General features: G+C 48.1%; 2 protein-coding genes across 2 annotated transcripts; one reads left to right on the top strand and one right to left on the bottom strand.

Annotated features, from left to right (window-relative positions):
• The first annotated feature begins 2,166 nt into the window (after positions 1–2,166).
• LOC118097107 (T-cell surface glycoprotein CD3 epsilon chain) lies at positions 2,167–8,370 on the top strand. Its single transcript, XM_035139718.2, has 5 exons — positions 2,167–2,439; positions 4,776–5,006; positions 6,219–6,389; positions 6,958–7,004; positions 7,287–8,370. Exons 1-5 carry the CDS (start codon positions 2,391–2,393, stop codon positions 7,341–7,343), a joined length of 555 nt encoding a protein of 184 aa, XP_034995609.1. The 5' UTR covers positions 2,167–2,390; the 3' UTR covers positions 7,344–8,370.
• Positions 8,371–8,941: 571 nt separating this feature from the next.
• Positions 8,942–17,730, bottom strand: LOC118097067 (T-cell surface glycoprotein CD3 gamma chain-like). The gene is made up of 5 exons (XM_035139652.2): positions 17,561–17,730; positions 15,833–16,039; positions 12,619–12,750; positions 12,409–12,452; positions 8,942–9,890 (listed from the first exon to the last, which is right to left on the bottom strand). Exons 1-5 carry the CDS (start codon positions 17,619–17,621, stop codon positions 9,825–9,827), a joined length of 510 nt encoding a protein of 169 aa, XP_034995543.1. The 5' UTR covers positions 17,622–17,730; the 3' UTR covers positions 8,942–9,824.
• Positions 17,731–18,951: the final 1,221 nt, after the last annotated feature.

Raw genomic sequence — 18,951 nt, 5'->3', positions numbered from 1 at the left:
TGGCATATTTGGGGACATCTACTGGAAAGAGCCTTTTAGGTGATTAAAAGTATTTGATTAGTAGATGGGGGGGGAGGAGAGGAAAAGGGGAAGAAGTGGCATTCGTTTAACCATTCTTGGTTTAAAGCTTCCAGAAAGAATCTGTGTTATTTTGTTTTTAAATTTAAAAATGATAAGGGAGGCTGGCAGAGATTTACAGAGAGCGGTCAACAGACTTGCCAAGAGCTGTTGCAGTGAAGCTTGCTTGAACATGCCAGCTGGACTTCCAGTGATGGAGGCTCTTCTTCTGCCTCTCCAAGCCAAAACCAAACTTCCCTTCTCAGGAACAGGATGCCATTGCAAAATCTGGTGCCTCTGTTTGGGGGTGATTCACAACAATGCACTTGTATTCACATGCTGCCCTGTAAGAGGTGCCAGCCCAGAAGGGGGACATGGAGGATCAATGCCTCCCCAACAAGGAGCACACACACTCCACTTGCCTCCCATATCAGAACTCCTGTCATTAACATATGCTGTTATGGAGAATAGAGTTCCCTTACCTTTTAAAAAACAAATAATTGTGGGGGGGGGTTGTCCAGGGTGGGGGGGGGGTAGCGGCTGGAATGGATATACACCCAATGCCTGAGTCAAAAATTCACCTACATCTGTAATCAATAAAGTTGTGGCTATTTCTAATCCAGATCACTGTGGGCTTGATTTTATTAATCACACATTACATTTAGCCAGGGTTGGGCACTGTGACTGGGCCTGCGTTATAAGAATTCTAAGGTCTCAAATATGGAATAGATGTTCATAAATTTACCAGGCAAACACATACATAAGTATATAAACCAAGTGTCTGAAATGGTACAGGAGAGCAATCCTGAAACCCTTTCGGCTCTCCCAAATTGACCTCAAATATTTCTCTGCAAGGAGGAAGGAAATGGGCAAAGCTTTCCCATTGTCTCTGGACTTTACAATTGTCTTTTTACACCTCCCTGCAAATACAGTCTGTTAAGCTGAGCAAACTATCAATATGTGCAAGAGATTCTGGAACCAAAGTATTTTCCATCTCAAAGGAATGACCAGGCTACCCAGAAAAGGCAATGAAGTAGTAAGTCATTATCAGGTATCCTGGCAGGAGAGAAGCAATCCTCTCAAATATCTGCTGCAGACCACCTCCTTCTGTGATGTATGTATGATTTTTTTGGGGGGGGTGGTCTTGGGCCACAGGGTGGGCAATTTCAAAAGTTTATAGGGGCTTGCACACCATTGTTCTGGGTCTCTCCTACCTCTTTGCAAGGAGGAGAGGGAACTTCATTGCAACAAGAAAATAAAGATCTGCCTTATTTTCTATGGATCTTGCCTCCATCCATTCATCTCTGACTAACCATGGACTTAGAGGACTCAGTCCCTTGGGGAGTTGGGAAGCAAAAGCCATCTCCCCCCCCCCCCGGGTTTTTTTAACAACTGCAAAAAATAAATAAACCTTGGGGTGAGTTCCCCCACCTTTTTCCAGAAAAAAGCACTGGCAAAAAACCTCCACACTTTGGACAGTTTTATCTTGTGTTATCTTATGTTTTTTTTTCTTTTGCAAGTTCACACACCACCAGAGGTCCTCCTACAGCCCTCTCAGCAACAGCCCTACAGCGCCAGGCTCTGCTGCTGGACTACAACTCCCAACATCCCTTGCAGCAGGTCTTGCCCCGCAGGATTAGAACTGCAATCCAGCCACAGCTAAGGGACTCCAAATTCACACAGAGGCCAACAGCTACTGCAACAGATGGGCTCAGCCCAGGGCAGGGAGGCCCCCAGCAGAATCCTTGGGGTGGGAGCAAGGAACACCCAACCCAGGGGGCAAGGAGGACAGCTGGGCACAATATGGGTAACAGGGAGGCATTGCCACAGAGTGGGTGCCAAAACCTATAAGGGGCTGTCGAAAGGGTTGACTTGGGGAAACAGAGGCAGGGCTTGCACTAGCCTCAGAGGAGACCTTGGGCCAGAGTTCATTTTGGGCCGCTTTCTGTTCTGTCCTTGTCCCAAAGACCTCCTTTTCCTCCACAGTCGGCAGCCTTTTGGGCTCCATGTCAGGAGAGCTGTAGTAGAGCAGCCTCTGCTGCTGCTGCTGCACCGCCGCCGCCACCACCACCCGCCCTTTACGCTTCTGTACTTCCTGGCAGGGCTTGTGTGTCGCAGACACTTCAAGCTGCTCTGAGGATGTTGCAGTGGAAACTCTGAGTCTCTTCAGTCTCTCTTTGCTGATAGACTTGCCAAGACTCCTACTCAGCGATTCCAGGACACCCCAAAAGCATACCTTCCCTTTCCCTGTACAGGAGTAAACAAGGTGGCACGAATTGGATGAGAGAAGTCTAATTAAGCAAGAGCCAGGAGATAGCTGAAAACGGAGAAGGATGCACCTGGGAGTCTGTCTCGGAGCCTTTGTTCTTGTCCTCCCTTTGTGTAAGTACACCTGGCTTGTTGTGGTGTGAGGGCTGGATTGGGTGGGAGGACATCAGAAGGACACACATCACCTTGCTGGGTCAAAAGGGCCCTCCAAGGTCCATCTAGGCCTCAGTTCCTAGCGGTGGCCACCAAGAGGAACTTGGAAACCCACAAACTGGGCACGAAGGCAATGCCCTCCTCTGCCATCATGGGAGCCCATTTGGGTTACATCAGAGCAGCCAGTCCACGAGTTTGCCCCTCGCTGATGATGCTGAAACAGGCTCTCCTGACACCGCAGGAAACTCCCAGACCATTGCTGTGGTGCAGTGGATCAGTACATCTGGCTATCAACCAGAACATTGAACAAGAATGGCTGTGGGCAGGATTCCTACGTTGCAGAGGGCTGAACTACATGACCATAGGGGGCCCATCCTGCTCTACAGTTCTATGCTTCAGCCAGTTCTGTTGAGGGAGAGATGATTGGGGCACCAGGGAGGGGCCCTCCTAGACGGTGCCAGAGCTGCCTGCAAGCAGCTTCAAAGTGTTTCTAGCCATAGGTGGTTTGGGGCACTGGGGCTTAAATTGCACCAGGAAAAGGACACAGGCACTGGGTGAACTGGGAAATGTCCCCACCCCCATCAAGCTCAAGAGCATGTTTACATGGATCAGGCTATCCCTGGGCAGGTGAGGCCCTCAATCCTTTGAAAACCAACCCAGCAGTAGCAGCGCAGAGCTGGATTCCTCGCAGCTTCCTTGCAGACACTAATCCTGGAGATCTTAACTTCCACATTTCTCTTGCGTAGCTTGCCCCCCACCTTGGCCCTGCTGCAGATTAGGGCTAGTCCCCCACCCACATACTGTACCTAACTCAGACGCGCGCGCCCCCCCCCCCAAGTACTTGTCCCTATTTTCCAGGGACAGTCCCAGATTTACAGAAGCCATTCCGCTTTCTGATTTGATCCCGGAATGTCCTGCTTTCCCCTTAGGACGCCCCTATTTTCACTGGAGAAATGTTAGAGGGTATAGAGTTATGCGACCACCAAGCCAAGGAGATACATAACTATACAACCCTTAGAAGACATGTGAAGGCAGCCCTGTATAGGGAAGGTTTTTAAAAAAATGTTTAATGTTTTATTGTGTTTGATATATGTTGGAAGCTGCCCAGAGTGGCTGGGGCAACCCAGTCAAATGAGCAGGGTAGAGATAATAACAATAATAGAATATATGTCCCTTTTTTCATTGGAGAAATGTTGGAAGGTATGCTAAAAGCAATGACAAACCTAGACAGCATCTTAAAAAGCAGAGACATCAACTTGCCGACAAATGTCCGTATAGTTAAAGCTATGGTTTTCCCAGTAGTGATGCATGGAAGTGAGAGCTGGACCATAAAGAAGGCTGATCGCCGAAGAATTGATGCTTTTGAATTCTGGTGCTGGAGGAGACTCTTGAGAGTCCCATGGACTGCAAGAAGATCAAACCTATCAATTCTTAAGGAAATCAGCCCTGGGTGCTCACTGGAAGGACAGATCCTGAAGCTGAGGCTCCAATACTTTGGCCACCTCATGAGAAGAGAAGACTCCCCGGAAAAGACCCTGATGTTGGGAAAGATTGAGGGCACAAGGAGAAGGGGACGACAGAGGACGAGATGGTTGGACAGTGTTCTCGAAGCTACTAAAATGTGTTTAGCCAAACTGCGGGAGGCAGTGGAAGACAGGAGTGCATGGCGTGCTGTGGTCCATGGGGTCATGAAGAGTCAGACACGACTAAACAACAACAAAATGCTAACGGGGGGGGGGGGGCGTTTCCATAATTTATATGCCTCAGCTTCAACATAATTTCTGCTGCTAAATGTTCTGATTCAAAGCTATATGAAAGAAAACATCCTAACCGATGTTCCTGACTAAAACAACTGTGGTCGGGTTCAAATAAAAACTCCTCTGAGTTAAAAGCATGAGTCTTGGCACCTCTTAAGTGCCCTGGTAGAGAGAGAACTGTCACAGATGGGAGAAGCTGATGTTACTTTTCCCTCACCTCTGCTCTCCCACTACGTTCCACATGAAGCTCTCTCTCTCTCTCTCTCTCTCTCTCTCTCTCTCTCTCTCTCTCTCTCTCTCTCTCTCTCTCTCTCACACACACACACACACACACACACACACACACACACACTGCCCTTGGCATGAAAGGTCCTGAAAGAGAGAGAACCAAAGGTTTCTAAAGGCCTTGGATGAGGCTTTTCTGAGGGGCTGGTAAATGAAGTCAGAGCTCTTTCTCAGCCAGAGGCACCAAGGAAAAGGCAGAGTGGAGACCTTTTCACCCTAGCCTTGTGGTCACCTGTCTTTTCTTCTGTTCTCCAGCCTCATCCTCTGAATCGCACAAAGTGGACATCTCTGGGCGCCGCGTAACTGTCACCTGCCCTCTACAAAATGCCAAATGGGACGAGGACGATAAAATGAATGGAAATCATCATGTCACCAGAGAAAATGAAACCTTGACCATTGAAGCCATGAATGACAACGAAGTGGTCAAGGGTGACTTCACCTGTCAGGATGGCAAGACATCCAACAAGATTTATCTGCAAATCAAAGGTCAGTGCTCAAGTTTGAGGTTCTGGTACTAGAAATCCTCTGCTTTCTTCAGGCGAGAGCTACTGTGAGGGATGACTATGCTCTACCCCCCCCCCCAGTATGCCTCTGAATAATACCAGTTGGTGGAATTGAAAGGGGGGGGGGAGAAGAGTGCCGTCCCACTCTTGTCCTGCTTGCGGGCCTTGTTTTGGGGCATCTCATTGGCTGCTGTGACACTGGACTAGCTGGGCCACCTTTGGCTTGACCCAGCTGCAGGGCTCCTCTGATGTGGAAGGTGGAGGGATCCAAGGGAACTGCAAAGAGCTTCTCCTCCTCCTGTGCCAGAAGCCAAGTCTGGGGTATCCATTCCCTGACCTTGCAAACAAAGCCTGCTCGGCCCTAGCAGACTTGGATAAAACTGGAGGAGACAGCCCCCGCACCCCAGTGAGATCTTTCTCCAAAGCCAGAGTGTGCCTGGACATCCCAGTACATTTTGCTGCCTGCAGGGAAGGACAAGACAAGTCCCACCCACCCCCTTGTATGTGTAGGAGCATCCAGAGCAGGGCTCAGCAAACTTTTTCAGCAGGGGGCCGCTCCACTGTCCCTCAGACCTTGTTGGGGGGGGGCAGACTATATTTTTTGGGGGTGGGGGGAATGAACGAATTCCTATGCCCCACAAATAACCCAAAGATGCATTTTAAATAAAAGGACACATTTTACTCATGTAAAAACATGCTGATTCCCAGACCATCTGAGGGCCGGATTTAGAAGGCAATTGGGCCGGATCTGGCCCCCGGGCCTTAGTTTGCCTACCCATCATCCAGAGGCTGGAGGGTAGGTTCTGTGCAGAGTGTAGCATGGGTGAGGTTGTGGGGGGCCGTCTCCCCGGATACATTTTTTAAAGGGGTGCAACCAGGCGCTTCCACAACAGGCTCCCTCATTGAGGCCAGAGCCACAGAGAAGGAAGCTGCACCTGGGCTGGGCCTTCAGGATTGGAGCCACTCTACTCCTAGGCAGAGAGGAGGAGAGGCTGCAGCAGCATTCCCTCTCTGCTCCTGTGCTGGACTCTGGGCTGCCCAATCCACCAGGGGATGCAACATTTTACCCGCCTCAGGCGCCAGCAACCTATGCTATGCCACTGGCTCTGTGCACCAACCCCTTCCTTGCCCCAAGCTGCCTAATAGTAGGGCTGCCCCAGTTTCTATGGCTTGACTCTCTTGCTCTCCTGGGCAGCCTGTGATGACTGCGTGGACCTGAGCATCGGGCTGGTGGCCGGCATCATCGTTGCTGACCTGCTCATTACCCTGGGGATCATGTTCCTGGTCTACTACTGCCGCAGCAAGAAACCTGCCACCAGCTTTGGTGGGGGGGCCGCAGGGGGAGGCACACGGGGACGGACACGAGGTGAGTAACTCTCGTACTCTCCACAGGGCTCTCCACAGGGGTGCCTTCGGCTTCCTCCGTTGTCCCACAGAGAAAATGGGAAGTTGTCTATGCTGGGGTTGGATTGGTAAATAAATGCCAAGCATATATGGCTCCCATCCAGAGCTGGAGGTGGGGAGGGTTGCAGATCTGGTGGCAAGGGTGGGCTCTGGTACGCCCACAGCTTAAGAATTTGGGGGACCTGAAGGCTCCTCTGGGTGTTGCTGGGATGGGATCAGCTGGTTCAGGGCTTGCTTTAAGGGGTGAACTGGAGGAGAAACCAGCTGGGTGGCTGGCTGGCTGGCTGGCTAGACCCCAGCAGGGATCCTGATTGGCCCAGCCCAGAAGTCATAGCAGCAGCAGTGGCTCTGGGCTGGGCTGGGGGGGACTTTACAGCCCCATCGTTCTGACACAAAGTATTTCAGCTAAAGCACCCAGGAGTTCCTTGTATGCGCAGACAGGGGCTGATGCCCCACAGTTAACCATCCTGCAATAACCACCTCCAATTCTTGGTTGTGCTAACAAATACCCACTTTGCATTGTCTTCCAGGCCAAAAGGTGGACCGCCCCCCACCAGTCCCAAACCCAGACTATGAGGTAAGCACAGCAGAGGGTGGCTGCCAGGGGCCAGGAGGGAGAGTCTATGGAGGGCAGCCAAATAACCTGTCGCCTGAACGCCATCAGCACTGGGAGGGCCAAGGGCTAGACTGGGCACACCTGGCAGGAAGGCCCCGCAGCCCTCTGTGGGCAGCTGCTTGCTCACCTGAGGTAATCAGGCCCTGCTTGTTGGTGACCCCCATGGCCTCTCCAGGGGGAGACAGAAATGGCCCCATCACAGAAGGACCCTTGGTGAGTAACCTCTCCTCTTTATTCCAATAGCCCATCCGGAAAGGCCAGCGGGAGGTGTATGCTGGGCTGGAGCCCAGGGCCTTCTGAGACATACCACAGTCTCTGGGTGAAGCCGCAGTGCCACGAAACCTCATTGTTGCTGACTGCTGGTGGCACCGCCGTCTCCCTTTGCCACCAGCAGCTTCCCTTGGTGGCAGGTGGGTCACCACACACCTCTCCCTGAGTCTCACAGCCTGGAAAACCATCCTCCTTTTCTGCAGCTCAGTCCACTCCCTTCAGTGGGTCCAGGTGCACCTCCGATGGGGTCCTTCCCAGCTTCTTGATGGCCCAGTAGAAGTGCTTCCTTCTGGGTCAGACAATCGTCGTATCCAAGCCATGCCTGGAGCAACTTCAGCCCTGCACTGCAGAGAGGGATGTGGGGCACAGAGTCACAGGGGGGACAAGTCACGGGGACTGGGAAGGGTGTTATGGGCTTAGGGTCATAGGCCACTTGGGCTTACACTGTGAACTGTGTTCCAACCCTGAGCCAGCTCAGATTCTCCTGATTCCTCTTCTCTAGCCACACACCTGGGCAGGAGCTGGTTGCTGGGTCATGCAGGTGGGGGAAGAAATGCTGGGCAGAGAGGTTTGTCCCATCTCTAGAGCCTTAACTATGGGGGCTGACAGAAGCTGAGCCCTGTTCTAAGGCATCTCGCCTTTGTTCATTCATCAGTCCCAGCCCTTCTCCACCACATCAGCCCACCTTTAAACCACTTTGTAGTCTGGTCCCCACCCCACCCCACCCCAAAAGTGCTCCTGTGACCCAGGGAGGAGGGTTGGTCCTGATTGAATAACCTCAGCTGACTCCTCCGCTGCCTTTCTCTCCCCCAGCCATGCTGTGTTTGGGCACCACAGTAGATGCGCTGACCCCTCGGGGCACAGAACTGTACAGTATGTATTTTGTTTTGGTTGTGTTTGCAAGGAATTCTAATAAAGTGCCTTCCAGGCCAGCATGCTGTATCACACTGGCTCTCTTTGCATGTCATTCTTTAATGGGTTGGTATGTTCCCTGCTGGGAACTCCTGGTGACTTTGCAACTAACAGGGGATTCAAGAAAATTCACAGATGTGGCATAGTGGGGAAAAGGCAGGGCAGAGAAGGCAGGGATTGCTGGTTATGCCCAGGGTGGGAAAGACTTAAAAGCTGTCAGGAAGGCAGGTGAGGAAGGTAAGCTATTCAGAGCGGCGGCAACAGAAGGCAGGACTACATTAACGCCATGGGCCAGAAACTCTGGCTGAGCACCCTCTTGGGAGCCCCTCAATTCTCTCTGCTGCCCAGGGACTGCTTGATGGGGAAGGGCAAGTGGCAAACACTCATTCCCTCGCCCCACAGGAAGCAGCAGGTGTGGGAAGAGCTGTGGTCCCACGTAAGAGCGCTCAGCACCCAGCTACCACGGCACTTGTTCTGCAGGATGTGGTCAAGGCAAGCGCAGCTGCATTTTCAAGAAAGGCAAAAAAACAGCTCCCACGTGCAAAAGGCATGTGAGTCAACGTCCAATGTGTGGCTGCGCCTTTGTGCAAGTTGCTGGCTTCGTGTGGTGCTTAAACTCAGAGCAAGCTACCGATCTTCCTTCAAAATACATTCAGCCACACACCACTTGAAAGACTGCAATTTGTTTTCAGTAAAATAAGTAATTCCCCCCAAAAAATAATATTTATTGATTTTCTAACATTACAAATTACAAAAATTCACAAAAACAAGAATAAAAACATAAAAAAGAAAAACATATCAATTCTAACATTTTAATTAACATTGTAGACTTCCTCGTTTCCCCTCGCACTGGGTCCAATTTTAACTCCAAATTAAGCCATTTTCATTTATTATCTTAAATCATTCTAACACATTTTTTTCATTATCTCACAACTATTTCTATTCTTAAAAGCATCGACTATCTTCCACCCATAATTCATCTTAATCCAAATCTAAATTTATTTTCCCATCCATCTATCCTCTATTTCTCCCCTTAGCCTCAAATTTATACCCAAATTTTTTCCATACATTCAAATAGTATTTCTTTTATCATAATAACATTTAAACACTTAAATCTAATTCAGCCCCCCCCCCTGGACTCAGGGCAGTAAAATTAGTAATTTGGAAAGGTATGCGCTGCACACGGATGAGATGCAGTTTCACTGGAAACTGGAGAAGCATTTCCTTGATTATTATTTATTTCATTCTATTTATGCATTGCTTGCTATAAAACAGCTCACAGCGAACAGGCAATGTTGAAAGTGGATCACTGCAGAAACAACAAAAGCCCTTTTGGCTTTCTTAGTTATTGGAGCCCCTTCAAATCAGAGGGGAAAGTTGGGGTGGGGAGGGGGGTAGGAAGAACAAAGGGAGGCCAGCTCAATGGTAAGGACAGGGGTTAGATTTTGAAATGAAAGCACAGCAAGAGTCAAACTATTTCTACACCCTTAACTATAGCTTGAAGGAACCTTCCCTTTTGAGCTCCCCATGGCAAAAGGAGGAGCCATCAGCAATTCACTCTTTGCTGCCAAATCAGAGGAAGAACACTTTGTCCCCTTCTCACTGGTGGCGGGTCTTGGCCACTCCGATGTGGCTGTACTGCCCATTGTTGCGTTCTCCGAGAGGCTGGAGGGGAAGAGAGGCCTGCCGTTAGAACAGGGGTCTGTACTTTTCTTAACCTGCCTTAGGGACTTGCAGGTTGACCGAGGAGGATTTGGGCAAGACTAGTCTGGCACATGGGAGTGCTAGCGGACTGCGTCTGCATTGAAAGCCCCCCCCCCAGCTGCACTTGACCCATCCTGATGCCACTGGAGATGAGGGTTCCCATTAGCTATCTGGAGGCTGCAGGGATTTCCAGGGGGGAAGCTGGGTTAGTCTGCTGCAGCAAAACCTGCAAAGGCTGGATCCATTTCAGCTGCCCAGCCTGGAGTCCCTGCCCTTTGTTTATTCATTTTTTTATGGCAAGAGGTCGGGTGGTGTCATGACCTGCCCGTGACAGATCAGAGTTTTCCCAATATTTCTTCCATCTCACAAAAAGAAAATCTGACAGTTTCTGTTGAACCAGCAGCACAGTCACTTCTTTCTTAGTACTATTGCCTGCCTTTTCATGGCACGTTAAAAGATTTAACAAGTTTACTACAGCAGAAGCTTTTGCAACCTTAGATTCACTTTCTCTGTCTGTCTACTCCTTGTTTTTTTTAAAAAAGACCAGGAAATCCAGCAGCTATCCCAATGAACTCCCAGAGTAGTGACAAACATGCACGGACCTTACAGCAGGCTCTGTATGAAAGAGTTGTTGCAAGGGCTGCTCACCCTGTAGTCCCCTGACCACTTGAAATGTCTCAATGCTGGTCTAACCTGGTTCTGACCTAGCCTGTCCCTTTAAGAGTACCCAGTTTTTCTAGACCAGGAGCTGGGACTCTCCCCCCCCTCCCCAGCCTTTGCTGAACTACAACTCCCATCAGCCCCAGCAAGTCTGGCTAGCAGACAGGGATGGTGGGAAATTTAGTTCAGCCCCATTAGAGTACCACAGCTGCTCTGATTCTCTATCATGTTTAAGTGGGGAGCTTGCACCCCACCCTACCCCACCCTAGTCTCCCCTCCAATGCACAAGCAGAGGGAAGTTGGGCAACTCCTGCAGTGATGAATTCGTGAAAGCCCACTCTCCCCACTTCCAAAAGGTGGCACCCACCCTGGCTCCATGCTTCTATTCCTATCAGCATGCCAGAGCCACCTGTCAATCAGAACCCACCTGAATCAAGAGCTCTTAAAAACAGAACACTGCCAACATTCCTTTCCCCCTCAAATGCTTATTTTCGGAAGCCTCATTCATAATACTGTAAACTCTCTTAAAATTGTGCCACTGGAGTTTGATGTGTGTTTGCAACTGCTCACTCCAGGGGCAGACTTTGGTAATAGGGGCGCCCTAAGCAAGGACAAAATTTGGCACACACACACACACACAAAAAATCTTATTTTCTCAACAATTCATTTTGGTGCAGCTGATTTTTTGTGAATCTTCTTAGTACCAATATAAACATAGGGATTAACAACAACGACGACAACAACAACAACAATATCATGCGCCCCCTTGGCTCAGTGCCACCACCCTAAATCTAGCATTGCTTACTCATGGGAGAGATTGTGTGCCTAGACCTCTTGGATTCAGCCTATGTATTTGTGTCCAAGGAGGCTGCTATCTAGGGAAGAAAAGAAAGCTGCTCTGTTTCCTGTAGAAGGAGAGGTATAGGCTGAGTGCTTCTTCCACTTAAGAATGGAGGCTTAAGAATGGCCTTTGACTCCAAGCCAGAGAGGAAAGGGCTGGAAGCACCAACACACCTCATACTGGATTTGGAAACAGCTGCTGCTCCTGTTTCAAGGGATGGAGGACTCGCCCTGCTTCCTGCTACACACCCCATATCACAGCAAACTTCAGGTGTCCGGAAAGGACTGTGGGTGTTCTCATCCTTCATTTATTCTTCCTTTATTTTTATTTTTTCAAATGAAGTTGCTTTTGGGATTTTCTGCCACCACAGTCTCTTCATTTTACCCCACTGGGAGGCTAATCTCTGGCCACGAGGGCTAGAAACTAGCTTTTTAAAAGAACACACAGACAGAATCATGATTCCCAGAAGAATACAGTGGTACCTCGGTTTAAGTACACAATTGGTTCTGGAAGTCTGTACTTAACCTGAAGCGTACTTAACCTGAAGTGAACTTTCCCATTGAAAGTAATGGAAAGTTGATTAATCCAGTTCCAGACGGGTCCACAGAGTACCCAACCTGAAGCGTACTTAACCCGAAGTATGAGTGTAATTGGTTCTGGAAGTCCGTACTCAACCTGAAGCGTACTTAACCTGAAGTGAACTTTCCCATTGAAAGTAATGGAAAGTGGATTAATCCGTTCCAGACAGGTCCGCGGAGTACTTAAACTGAAAGTACTCAAACCGAGGTGTACTTAAACCGAGGTATGACAGTATATTGTCTCTGCAAAGCAGCACCCTAGGCTGAGGCAGAAGAAGCTTTGCAGAAGTCAAGGAATTCTTGGATGCAAAGGGCCCCTCATTTCACAGCTTGGGAGGAGCTGTCCAGGAAAACACCACCATGGAGGAGAGGAAGAGATTGACCACAGGCACCCACTCACCTGGTAGAGCTGCTCATTGGCTAATAAGGTCTGCTTGTCAGAAGCTGCAAAGTCAAAACAGGAAATGTCAGGATGACTCCAAGTGGGGGATTAACAAAATTAAACATTAAACATACCAGGTATGGGAATGTGGATACCAACTTGGACATTGCTCCCTTTTCCAATGATGTTTCCCCATCTCCCAGCAATTGTCTGTCCCCCAATGCTCACCCTGAGATCGTCGGCCCGGCTCCCCTGCAGCAATGTAGTACACACCAACAGCCATGAAAAGCGTAGCCACGATGCTGGCCGTCAGAATCCCCATGATGGCGGCAAGGTCCAGACGAATACAATTCTGGCACACTGTGGCAAGAGGAAGAGAACTCAACATGCATCCTATGCTCACAAGCACACCTGAGTTTTGTCCACATGTGGCTTGATTTGAATAGAGTGTGCCTCTGAGCACATGGGAACTGTAGTGCTTTAGTATTTTGATGTTTGCAACCCTGGGCTCCTTTGGGGGGACGGGCAGGATAGAAATTTATTAAATGACAAGAATAATCAATAAATGGCCGGTCCCTCGCCATTGAGTGACTAGAAACAGCCAGTGCTTTTTTTCTTCGGGGGGGGATGCAGGCGGATGCATGCCCCTAAACATTTTATGAATCTTTGTACTTTTGTCCATTTACTGTATTTATTTCTCCTGATTTGAACTATAAAATGGTGGTTTTCTTGAGTCAAAATGAGAGTAACCCTAAACATTAAAAACATTAGTAACCCTAAACATTAAAAAAAAAGCACTGGAAACAGCCATTTGCCATCTGGGACTAGATGAAAAGCACTTCTGGTTGTAGGGTGGGTTTTCTAGATAATAATAATAATAATAATAATAATAATAATAATAATAATAATAATAATTTATTATTTATACCCCGCCCATCTGGCCGGGTTCCCCCAGCCACTCTGGGTGGCTTCCAAAAAAACAGAAATTCTAAAATACAGAAATCCATCAAACATTAAAAGCTTCCCTAAACAGGGCTGCCTTGAGATGCCTTCTAAAGGTCTGGTAATTGTTCTCTTTGACCTCTAGTGGGAGGGCATTCCACAGGGTGGGTGCCACTACCGAGAAGGCCCTCTGCCTGGTTCCCTGTAACTTGGCTTCTCGTAATGAGGGAACCGCCAGAAGGCCCTCGGAGCTGGACCTCAGTGTCCGGGCAGAACGATGGGGGTGGAGACGCTCCTTCAGGTATACCGGACCGAGGCCGTTTAGGGCTTTAAAGGTCAACACCAACACTTTGAATTGTGCTCGGAAACGTACTGGGAGCCAATGTAGGTCTTTTAGGACCGGTGTTATGTGATCTCGGCGGCCGCTCCCAGTCACCAGTCTAGCTGCCGCATTCTGCATTAGTTGTAGTTTCCGGGTCACCTTCAAAGGTAGCCCCACGTAGAGCGCATTGCAGTAGTCCAAGCGAGAGATAACTAGAGCATGCACCACTCTGGAGAGACAGTCAGTGGGCAGGTAGGGACTCAGCCTGCGTACCAGATGGAGCTGATAAACAGCTGCCCTGGACACAGAGTTGACCTGTGCCTCCATGGACAGCTGTGAGTCTAAAATGACTCCCAGGCTGCACACCTGGTCTTTCAGGGGCACAGTTACCCCATTCAGGACCAGAGAGTCCTCCACACCCACCCGCCTCCTGTCCCCCACAAACAGTACTTCTGTCTTGTCAGGATTCAATCTCAATCTGTTAGCCGCCATCCATCCTCCAACCGCCTCCAAGCACTCACACAGGACCTTCACCGCCTTCACTGGTTCTGATTTAAAAGAGAGGTAGAGCTGGGTATCATCAGCATACTGATGGACACCCAGCCCAAACCCCCTGATGATCTCTCCCAGCGGCTGCATATAGATGTTAAAAAGCATGGGGGAGAGGACAGAACCCTGAGGCACCCCACAAGTGAGAGCCCAGGGGTCTGAACACTCATCCCCCACCACCACTTTCTGAACACGGCCCAGGAGGAAGGAGCGGAACCACTGCATGACAGTGCCCCCAGCTCCCAAGCCCTCTAGACGGTCCAGAAGGATGTTATGGTCGATGGTGTCAAAAGCCGCTGAGAGATCCAGCAGAACAAGGAAACAGCTCTTACCTTTGTCCCTAGCCCGCCGGAGATCATCGACCAACACAACTCCTAACATCCAAACAGCCCATCAATCCAACAAAACAAGTCCCGGAGCCCAGGGACTGTTGCTGCACCACAACCAGCAGAGAGACCTGCGCAATATGCTTAGCAGGATACTTACCACTAACAAAAGAACAAGCCAGCCGAGAGGCTTAAAAGTGGAACAGAAACAAATTTTGTCATTCAAAATTCTCATCTGAAAGGTATTCTAAGTTTGATGCCATTGTGTGATATCCAACGATATTTGATATTTGATATTTGATTTCAACTTCTTTAAAAAATGAAATCACAGTCAGATCTGATGTGAGTATTTGACAGCTCCCATGCAGAAGCTGCCAATCTTTGATGGTGTCTGAGATCTTTCATGCAACAGCAGTCTGCTTTTGAAGTAAGATTGTTCATTTAGTTTAACCAATTAATTAGGAAACAAGCCCCAGAAAAAGATAGTACTCTCTACCATATGCGGTGATCTTGTAAGAGAGTAAAAGCTTTATGGGAAATGATTTATAACAAATTGAAGAAAATGTTTAAGATAACTTTTAACATTAAAAACCAGAAGCTTTTTTTAGGGATAGTAGATAGTGATATACCAAAAGACACCCCACCCAAATTGTTTATGTATGCCACAACTGCAGCTAGAATGTTTTTTGCCTAGAGATGGAAAGAAGATATAGTACCAACCCTGGAAAAGTGGCTAATTAAATTAATGAATTATGCCGAAATGGCAAGGTTAATGGGTGTACTAAAAATTTCTTAAAGATTGGGAGAAATTTGTGAAAAATGTGAAAAACCCATGTATGCAAATAGATCATTAACAGGATTAATGTAAAACAAGTGGTTAAACATATTATTATGAGAAACTAAAGAATAACTTTAGATGGAGTAATGTGGAAAATGGAGCATAAAAATTAAAATCAGAAGGAAACCACAAAAGGGAGGAAGTCAAATATGTGTGCATTAGAAATGTATGTAATTTGTGTTTTTGCAATTTGTATGTTTGCAAAAAAATTGAAAAACCAAAAAATAAAATTTATATACTGTATTTTAAAAAAAAGGATACAAAGAAAGCAGGCTCCACCAGGGCCATTGACAACATCACAACTGCCAGGCTAAGCACATTCACACTGGACAGGGTTGTTGTGGTCCCCACCAAGTGGCCACACATCTGGGTGTGTCCCCCTCCCACCATCTCCTCAGTTGTGTGACTCTCTGGAGTAGCACTGCTTTCTTTTCCCTTCACATGGGGGAGGAAGGGCTCACGCACTTCGGACGAACACCTGAAGACGTGCGTCATTGCACTCAAAGACACCTCTCGGGTCATCCAGGATGGCACCCAAAGACAGGCTAGTGTTTCCGTGGTTTAATGCATTCCCATCTTTCTTCCAGCTTATTGGGTGGTTGTTATCCTCTTTACAGTAGAGGACAATGTTATTCTTATGCTGCTTCACTGTGATGGATGCCGCAGCAATACCTATGAGGAAGGAATGACAAGGTGGAGTGAAACACCCGCAGCAGTGCCCTTGGTTCATCTAACACTCAGAGGGACGCAAGATCAGCCACAGCTGGGATGCACAAAGGAAGACCACAACCCTAAGGTAAAGACCCTCTCACAGGAAAGTGATAAAAAACATAGACTACATTGCTTGTGCTGGAAGAGGAGGAAGCTACTAGGCTGACCCCCTCCTGCAATAAAGGAATATACAGCTGTCCCATATGGGGATTGAACCTGCAACCTCGGCGTTATCAGCACCATGCTCTAACCAACTGAGCTATGAAGAAAGCCAAGTCATTCCATGGTCCAATAAAAGAGGGTGGGAATTAAGTTGTGCCAAGAGTCAGCCACATCACGCTACTTCGCCCACTTCTGAAACAGAAACATGGCCTTTTAAATGCTTTGTGGGAAGGGGCTTATTGGTGTCAAGGAGTGGGGACTATGCCCAGATCTGGACACAGAAGTCAGGACAATGTCTGCAGCCCAAACACAAACACCTGCATCCTCCCACCAGGCTGTACACCTCAAAACAATGGAAGCAATTACTTGGTGTTCAGCAGTAGTGGCAGAATGAAAAGGACAAATACCACACTAGGGATAGCTAGGAAAGGGACTGACAATCAGATGGACCCAGCATTATGTAAATCACAGTGTGGCTGCATTGGAACTACTGGCTGCCACATCTCGATAAGGACACCAAAGAGCTTAAAAAAAAACAAAAAAAACCAGCGGGGGCAGCCAAAACGATTAAGAGGCCAGAACACCCGCTGTCACAAGGAAAAGCTAATGTGTTTGTGGTGTCTTAGTTTTAAAAAAAATGGTGGTGGGGAAAAGGGACATGTTTGAGGTTTATATTATGCACATTGGACAAAGGAAAGTCTGCTTCTGCTCCTCTCTCTCTCTTATACAAACACACACAGACACTCACACACACTACTACTACAACAACCCAGAGTTGTACAATGAAGTGGAAGAGTGGGACATTCAGGAGAGAGAGAGAGAGAGAGAGAGAGAGAGAGAGAGAGAGAGAGAGAGAGAGAGAGAGAGAGATTTCTTGTGGAATTCTCTGGCACAAGATGTGGTGATGATAGCTATTATTAATGTAGGTTGGCGATTGATCCTGATGGCCAAATGGAACCTATCTCCTGTGGTTGGTGGTTCTGCTTTATCCTCTGAACAAGGCACTAACATTTCATAGGGTCCAGCGGCCAGTAAGGCCTGATGCCTTTCAGGGTGGGACATAGAAGCTAACTGTGGCGAGCATCTTCTTTTCAAGCATTTGATATATACAGGTTTTTGGAAGCGTTTTAGAGCACAATTACAGGCAAAATAAAACAATATGGGAAAGGATTTGTCAATGAACATTTTAAGGTGAATGGGTTAGTTGTCTTCCCACTCAAGGACCCGACTTCTCTACTTTTCTGTCTTTGTTCCCCCACCTCCACAAATGTGAGATCCTTTCCTGAGGCTAGACTCAAGGGCCTTTGAGCGAGGTCCTACCTTTGGAGAAGAGCAATCCAAAGAGGAAGGTTGCACACAAGAGATGCTGGCTGCGTCCCATGACCCTTCTTCAGAGTGTGTGCTGATAACCCGCTTATTCTTTCCCTTGAAAGGAAATTGCCCACTTTGCAAAAAGACACCCACAAAGAAGTGCAACTTCTTTGCTCAGTGCTGTGCTGAGCTGGATATGAAAGTAGAAGAAAACATCTCTGTAGTCAGCCAAGAACAGGAAACCTGTGGGTGGGAGGCCTCTCTGTCCCCGCTGTGCGTGAAAATGAATGAGTGAATAGATGTTAAGAAAGAGTACAATTTCCGAAGGGAACCACAGGGGAGGGGGAGTGCTCTTGTGTTTGGGACCTGCTTGAGGGTCTCTCACAGGCAGGTAGGATAGTATGTGAATAGGATGCTGGACTTAAAAGGCCATTGATCTAACCCAGCAGCCTCTTCTTATGTTCTTAAATGGAAGGAAATAGCCTGCAGAACATGGAAATTTAACTGATTCCTCACCACACACTATTCCCCCCCCCACCAGATCTGCCAACTTCATGAACTGTTGTCTAGAGAAGTGGTGTACTCGCTGGGGGTGGCATGCAGCCATCACACCATCAGAGGGTGGGTATTTTGGTGGGGAAAGTGGTGAGGTGAATCCTGGAAACCCAAAACAGCCGCTGGCAGAAAATGACAATTGTGGGCTGGGCTGGGCCAGGGCAGGATATAACTTCCACTGTGGCATTGCAAAGCACTGTCTAGTACGGTATATGAGAAAGAAGGATTGCATTGTAGGATTGTTACATAACTCTCCCTCTCCTCTCCATGTCCTGTTTGTGGGCTTCCCAAGAAGGCATCTGGCTGACGACTGTGGAAAACAGGAGGCTGAATAAGATGGGTCCCCATTGGGTTTGGTCCAGCGACACACCTCTACAGTACTTAAATTTGGCCACAGCCCTCATACTGCAACATGAAGACAATGCTTGTAGATTTGATTTTCATTTTTGAAATATTTTAAAGAACCATTTGAAACTGCATTGATTTTCACAAGAATATCTGAGCATGAAACAGTATGAACTCGGCTGCAGTGCTAGAATAGATACAGATATACTGTAGAGATATAGAAAGAGTGTGTATGAACTTCCACCACCGCTTCTATATGTGTGGGCAGTGGGTAAGGATGGATATGCTGCTGCCCAAACAAAGCTACACAAGAGCAAAGCAAAACTGGATCTCTCTCCATTGTTTCATATGAACAGCTGTCACTTTTACCTTGGCAGGCGAAGTGGGAAAGCAAGGCTTCAAATACAGCCAGGAAGCCCCGCCTTCAGGAACGTGAACGGTCAATCTGATCCTATTACAGAGCTACGATTTCAAAGTGTTTACAGTTTAAAGAACCTTCG

Source organism: Zootoca vivipara, chromosome 15 (genome assembly GCF_963506605.1).
Source record: "Zootoca vivipara chromosome 15, rZooViv1.1, whole genome shotgun sequence".
NCBI lineage: Eukaryota > Metazoa > Chordata > Lepidosauria > Squamata > Lacertidae > Zootoca > Zootoca vivipara.
The sequence above is the reverse complement of the archived record's forward strand: the minus strand, read 5'-3'. Positions and strand labels throughout refer to the sequence as shown.